Source organism: Octopus bimaculoides, chromosome 9 (assembly GCF_001194135.2).
Source record: "Octopus bimaculoides isolate UCB-OBI-ISO-001 chromosome 9, ASM119413v2, whole genome shotgun sequence".
In the NCBI taxonomy this organism is placed as follows: domain Eukaryota; kingdom Metazoa; phylum Mollusca; class Cephalopoda; order Octopoda; family Octopodidae; genus Octopus; species Octopus bimaculoides.
Window position 1 is genome coordinate 39,056,640 of NC_068989.1, and position 7,694 is coordinate 39,064,333.

Sequence of the window (7,694 nt, forward strand, 5' to 3'; positions counted from 1 at the left end):
TATCATAGTAGGTGCCTTAGGTATAATAAAAAATATTCAGACAAATACATAACAAAAACACCAGGACTTACAAATATATATAACATACAGAAAATTGCACTACTGGGTACTGCACACATTCTACGCAAAACACTTTCAATACAGTAAACATAAGAGCACCACAGCAAACCACAGCACATACCCAAGGCGCACAGAGCTGCGCTCGGTAGTGAAGTGAAAGCACGTTATAAAAATAAAACTACTGAATAATAATAATAATAATTAGTTTATTTGCTAAAGTACACTAATTGATGAACATTACATGAATAGAACATAAAATCACAATCAGTATGTTACAGTAAAGAAAGCATAAGTATATCTCAAAATAGGGGAACTCTATAGGTACACTGATGCACCTCATATGTCTCTCGCTGATTTCTTCATAAAGATAATTGCCTTCTCCTTGATGTTTGTCTACAATTGAAAATTTAGTTGTAAATTGGGTGTTAGCATACTTTATGAAAGCTATGACATTAAAATTTATTATAATTATTCACATAATGATAAGAATAATATTTTTTTATGTAAATTACTAATTCTGATTAAAAAATCTCCTGAAATTTGAATTAAGAAAAATTAATAAGAAGAAATGAAACAAATGCGTGTGTGTGTGTGTGTGTAAATTTCATATTAAAAGCAGCTCTAGTAATGTAAACATTATTGATCACACATAAACAGCGCATGTGTTTTGTTAATATGCCGAATTTGCAGTGGAATACCATCAGGGATAGCTCTATATAATGCATAGTGCTAAAGAGCACCTGAATGTAATGTCATAGACTAAGCAAGACAATTCGCCCTGGATTAAATCCAAGAATGATAGACACTGTTATTTCACCATTATTGTGACTTATCAATACCATACACTTGGATCAAATCAAAATGAATTGAATCTATATTGAATGTATACATATAAATATGATCTTTTAACAGGAATAGTATTGAAGGTGATGGTAACTTCAATGTTTCTGCCTATTGTTTGTATTATAATTCAGCATAAAAACAAACGTTTGATTTGGCTCCATGCAACTTAAAGTTTTGGGTCCTTTAACAGAAACTCATCTCTTTCAGGCTTAGTTTACTGAATATATAATATATGTGTGTGTGTGAGTGTGTGTTTGTAATATAATATAATTTAATATAATATAAATTTTATAGATATAGCATATGATGTTTGTATTTAAATATAAAACTATATCAAAAGTGCATAGAGAGAATTTCAGCCTTTACTAAGATGTCTCTAGTATGCTCTGCTGTTTAAATCATAGCATTAGCAGAACATGTAACAAGATGCCTCCCATTTCTTGATAACTATCAGTTGAAATATTTATCAAAGTTTATCATAATACTCAAACCAAAAGTCTTCTGAAAGTGTCCGCATTGTGTATCATCATTGAATTCTCAAGACACTCTAAATCATCATTGTTCCTGGTTTCCAAAACAGTTCCATAGGATGTGAAGATTATTTCTCTGGTGAATTTCAATTGTTCCTGATTAAGGCACTAAGACAGCAATGTATTGACTCCAGAGAAATGCAAAGCAGTTTGAATATGTTGTAAACAACTGGCATTTTCTCTGATGCTCTAACAATTCTGCCAATACACTCTATTGACCTTCTGGGTTGTAACAACAACACAAATATCAGTACAATCTATGATCAATTATCTCTATGGATTGCTAATGTGTTCCACCTGATCAGTAGTTGGTGATGATACTGGATGAAGTGTGCTGAGGTTGATGATGATAATGTTTATGAATATGAACACCATCATCACCACCACCACTACTACTACAGCTAGTAATTTTTTATTCTTATGTATGTATGTTAATTTAAAATTGTCTTTCTATATCATTACAGTGGTTTGGAAATTTGGTTACTTTAAAATGGTGGGATGATCTTTGGCTGAATGAAGGATTTGCCACTTTTATGCAGTGGATTGGAGTAAAAGCTGTTGAACCAGATTTTGACACTGTAAGTATATTCTTGTTGTTGCTTTTGTTACAATTATTTAAATGAGACAGTGTGTCAGAAATTAAGAGTGAGTCAAGCTTAAATTTCTTTTAGTATCTAGTTACATCTTTTGCTGTTTTAATAGTTTCTCTCATTCCAATGAGTGAAAGCAATGAATAAAAGAATTAAAAGAATAACTCCAAATAAGAGGTAATGCTGAAAATGATAACATAGCCATCCTACATCAGTAGAGAAAATGGATGTAAGACAATGAATATAATGACAATAAATTCTGGAAGAGAGATGTAGCTGACCATGATTTTGGCAGCAAAATTTTTTTTCAATTCCTTTTCACTGCCTTTGTCCATTTAGCAACAAATAGACTACATGGCAATGCTCACTGCTGGAAACAGAGAATACACACTAATTTATTGAAAATGTCAAGAAAAAGGAACAATTTACAGTTTCTGGTTCGATACCTGATTTTATTGATCCCAGACATTTCTCTTAAGTAATGGTCAAACGTCAGTTTAATGACAAAATTCAATATTTTACTAAATTCTTCAGAGTTTTTAAAAATTATTTTCATTAATTGAAACATCAGTACGATTATTTTCACCTTTACTCAGAATGTGCAGGGTATTTATCATTTAAGAGATAAAATCAGGTTGAAATGCTGTCTGTTGATCTACTGATGTTTTGAACAAAGCACTGTGTTTTAAACATACAAGTCTCTTTGAGAAGTTTTTTCTGAGACAAAACATAACAGCTAGTGCTGTGCCATATTTTATTCTTTTATTCTTTCAGTCATTTGACTGCAGCCATGCTGGAGCACTGTCTTGAAGGGGTTTTAGTTAAACAAATGAACTGCAGGACTTAATTTCTTAAGCCTAGTGCTTTTTCTATCATTTCTTTTGCTGAACCACTAAGTTACAGGGACATAAACGCACCAACACTGGTTGTCAAACAGTGATGGGGTACAAACACAAACATAAAGACACACAGAGATAGATATATATGTGTTTGTGTGTGTGTGTGTATGTATATATATATGTGTGTGTGTGTGTGTGTGTGTGTGTGTGTGTGTGTGTGTGTGTGTGTGTGTGATAGGGTTCCACTCACAAAGGTTTGGTTAGCCCAAGGCTATAGTAGAAGATACTTCCCTAAGGTGCCACACAGTGGGGCTGAACCCAGAACCATGTGGTTGGGAAGCAAGCTCCTTACCACATAGCCATGCCTGTATACACATTTTAAATATTACACCAATATTTTAACCTAATAAAACATATGGAAATTGTTTCATTGGAAATATGGTCACAAAAGTGTTAAGTGAGCTTCTCAAAAAATACAACAGAACACTTGTGCTGGGTTTCAGCTTAAAGTATTTCAGCTTATAAGCAAATACCATAACCAGTCAGGTTTGTTCACATCACCTTGTAATTATATTTCACTCTCATTTTAACTGTGAGTGAAAGTGCTCATGTTGGAGCGCTGCTTTGAATGATTTTAGTCAATTTTTTCAACCCCATTATTTGTTTGGCATTTATTTCATCGATCTTTATTTATTAAATGATTAAATCTGCCTGAAAGCTGAAATGCAGCGTACTGTATACAATATATTTCTGTTCAATCCACCAATATAGTGGTTATTATAAGATGGAATGTTCATAGTAGAAAAAACTTTGATAGTATGCCTGCTGGATCTGGGCTGACCTGAAGGCTGAGCAACAACATCAACACCAACAAAAAAACGTCACCATCATCAAAAACAGCAACATCTTTGAACATTAATCTCATAATTTTAATCCATTATTCATGAAGCCTTGATTTCATTCTCTGCTTGTTCAAGTTTGGTTTGTTGGTTCTCTAAAGATGTTTGCCAATTGTAGTCTCTTTCATTGCAGTACTACTGACTACATCATTCCCAACGTGGAATAGGTTCCTATGGCAAAAGGAAAGAAAGAATATCTCTCTCATTGTGTTTATAATAGATTATGGTGGGTTCCTGGCAATCCCCAGCAGTGAGCTGTGTATTGCTACATAATTTATATGTTGCTAAATGGATAAAGTTAGAGAGGATATATATTATGCTGTAAAAAACATGGTCAGCTACAACTGTCTTCCAAAGTTTAAGATACCTCTACTACTAACCACCACCACTAATCACTAAAATTAACCACCATCACCAACACTAATCACTATCACCACAACTAACCAGCACTACCACTACCTGCTACCATCACTAACCACCACCACCTATCACCACTAATGAATGCCACCACTATCCCCTACCACAACCACCATTTCCACTACCACCACCACTACTAACCTTCACCACCCACAAGAACAACCACAAACACTATCAACCACCAGCAGCACTACCACTATTGTCATTGTCATCATTTTACATGCTGCTTTCCATGTTTACATAGGTTGGACTAGCAAGTTGTCATGAGTAAATTTATCTCTTATTTGGAGTTACTTTCCTACTTAATAAATCACAGCATCATGTTTCATGTGAATACTATTTTGACTTGATTCTATGGTTGGATGACATTCTCATCTCCAACCACTTTACAGACTGTACTAGGTGCATTTTATCATGGCACCAGCATTAAAGAATTTGTCACATCCTCAAAAAGTCAAAACTAATGCTCCTCTTGACACTACATTGTCTTCAATCATTCAACAGCCACTAGACATGTTGTGCTGAGGGCGTTTTATCATGGTACCAGTACTAGTACCAAGACCCTATACTCTATGAAAGAAAGGAAGGCTTAATAATTCTATATTGTCTCCTTTATAAAGAGCAATGTGATTAATTGAGTGAGTAGAAGAGACATAGATTGTGGACATAAAACTAAGATGAAAGTGAGAGAGAGAGGAGAAAACAGATGCTTGGGGTGACAAATGGAAGAGGAGAGCGGAAAGAGGAACAGATTACAAGAAGTAGAAACAGTATTAGTAATAAACTAGCCTTGTTTATGTGTGTTAGATTTAGCTGTACAAGTTCACATCTGCATTGATACAGGGGTGGAGAATGAGATGAGAATTAAACCTGAGAAGTGTATATTTAAGAGGAACAATAATTAAACCTAAGAAATGTATGTATAAGAGCAATAATTTTATCAAAGCTTTGTTTCAGATATTTCTCTATTAGAAATTACAGAACATATAATTAGAATGTCATATATTCTTTGATTAAATGTTAGAGTCTATGATAAAGCAAATTGATTATACTGTACTTATTAGTTTATATCTGAAGAGAATTGAGAAACTGCTGTAATTTGTATCAAAGTGAAGGAAGTGATTCAACAGACTCTGGCTCAACACCTCATATGGTTGATACAAGATATTTCTTTAAGGGCAATTTTTCTCCCATTTTCCAGGGTAGGTAATGAAGTAAAAAGGAGTCATATATATATATATATATATATACACAGAGTAATTCAAAAGTCAACATACATAAGAACAATTTATTTTTTTTATAAGAAACAGTTTTTCTATTTAACTGTTTCTTATAAAAAAAATAAATTTATCCTATGTATGTTGACTTTTGAATCACCCTGTATATATATATATATATATATATATATATATATATATATATATATATATATATTAATACAGGTCACAAAAGTGACAGGGGGTACTGACTCGCACTGCTTTTGCTAAGGATAAGAGTTAAACTAACTCAAAGCCACAAACGCACTGTCTTGATTTCATTCTCTCCTTGTTTGAGTCTGATTTGTTGGTTCTCTAAAGATGTTTGCCAATTGTAGTCTCTTTCATTGCAGTACCACTGACTACAACATTCCCAACATGGAATAGGTCCCTATGGCAAAAGGGAAAAGAGAATATCTTTCTCATTGTGTTTATAATAGATTATGGTGGGTTCCTGGCAATCCCCAGCAGTGAGCTGTGTATTGCTACATAATTTATATGTTGCTAAATGGATAAAGTTAGAGAGGATATATATTATGCTGTAAAAAACATGGTCAGCTACAACTGTCTTCCAAAGTTTAAGATACCTCTACTACTAACCACCACCACCACCACCACTAATCACCAAAATTAACCACCATCACCAACACTAATCACTATCACCACAACTAACCAGCACTACCACTACCTGCTACCATCACTAACCACCACCACCTATCACCACTAATGAATGCCACCACCATTAACCATCACCACTATTTCCTACCACAACCACCATTTCCACCACCACCACCACTACTAACCTTCACCACCCACAAGAACAACCACAAACACTATCAACCACCAGCACTACCACTATTGTCATTGTCATCATTTTACATGCTGCTTTCCATGTTTACATAGGTTGGACTCTTATTTGGAGTTACTGTCCTACTTAACAAGTCACAGCATCATGTTTCATGTGAATACTATTTTGACTTGGATTCTATGGTTGGGTGCCATTCTCATCTCCATCCAATTTACAGACTGTACTAGGTGCAATTTATCATGGCACCAGCATCAGAGAAGTTGTCACATCCTCAAAAGGTCAAAACTAATGAGTTTCTTGACACTACATTGTCTCCAATCATTCAACAGCCAATAGACGATTCTGCTGAGGGCGTTTTATCATGGCACCAGTACTAGTACCAAGGCCCTATACTCTTTCCTTTATAATTAGCAGTGTGATTGATAGAGTGAGTAGAAGAGACAGACGAAAGCCTGAAAGGAGTGAGAGAGAGGCGAGAACAGATGCTTGGGGTGACAATTGGAAGAGGAGAGGGGAAGGAGGAAGAAGTTACAAGAAGTAGAAACAGTATTGGTAATAAACTAGCCTTGTTATGTATGTTAGATTTAGCTGTACAAGTTCACATCTGCATTGATACAGGGGTGGAGAATGAGATGAGAATTAAACCTAAGAAGTGTTTATTTAAGAGGAACAATATAATTAAACTTAAGAAGTGTATGTGGCTCTGAGTTAGTGTAACTTTTATCTTTAGCAAAAGTGGAGCTAGTCAGTACCCTCTGTCACTTTTGTGACCTGTATTAATTTTGCCTTTAGGTTCTAATTGCTAGTATATATCTTTTATCTTTTACTCGTTTCATTCATTAGATCATGGCCATGCTAGGGCACCACCTTGAAGAATTTCTAGTCAAATGAACCAACCCCCAGGACTTACTTTTGGTTTTGGCCTGGTGTTTATTCTATCAGTCTATTTTGCCAATCCGCTGAGTTATGGGGACATAAACATACCAACACCGATTGTCAAGCGGCGGTGGGGGACAAACAGTCTCACATAGATATCTATATATATGTATTTCATATTCATCATTGTTTAACATCCATTTTCCATGCTGGCATGGGTTGGACAATTTGACAGGAGCTGCCTGGGCTCCATGTTTGTTTTGGCATGGTTCCTAATGCCAACCACTTTACAGAGTATACTGGGTGTTTCTACCCAGTACCAGCATGGGTGCTTTTTACATGGCACCAGCACTCAAGAGCCCACAAGATTAGGAATGCTCAGCTGAAGAGGGATGTAGGGGACACACCTGTATGTGAGGACAACCCCAATTTTACTTTACTTGACATTTCTTCTCAAGCCCCACAAACTGCCAGGAGTCTTGGTCCCCTGTCCTCTGTGAGGCCCCATTTCACCACTTCATTCCACATCTTTCTGAGTCTACCCCTTCCACATTTAGAGATCAGCATTTCTTGATA

The 7,694-nt window shown here is 35.2% G+C and overlaps 1 protein-coding gene across 1 annotated transcript in view; it reads left to right on the forward strand.

Annotated features, from left to right (window-relative positions):
* The window catches only part of LOC106869101 (endoplasmic reticulum aminopeptidase 1), a 1,169,084-nt gene that overhangs the window by 825,905 nt on the left and 335,485 nt on the right, over nucleotides 1-7,694 (forward strand). Inside the window, exon 7 of the mRNA XM_052970645.1 lies at nucleotides 1,898-2,011. Coding sequence (XP_052826605.1) covers nucleotides 1,898-2,011 — 114 coding nt within the window. The remainder of the gene's footprint in view (nucleotides 1-1,897; nucleotides 2,012-7,694) is intronic.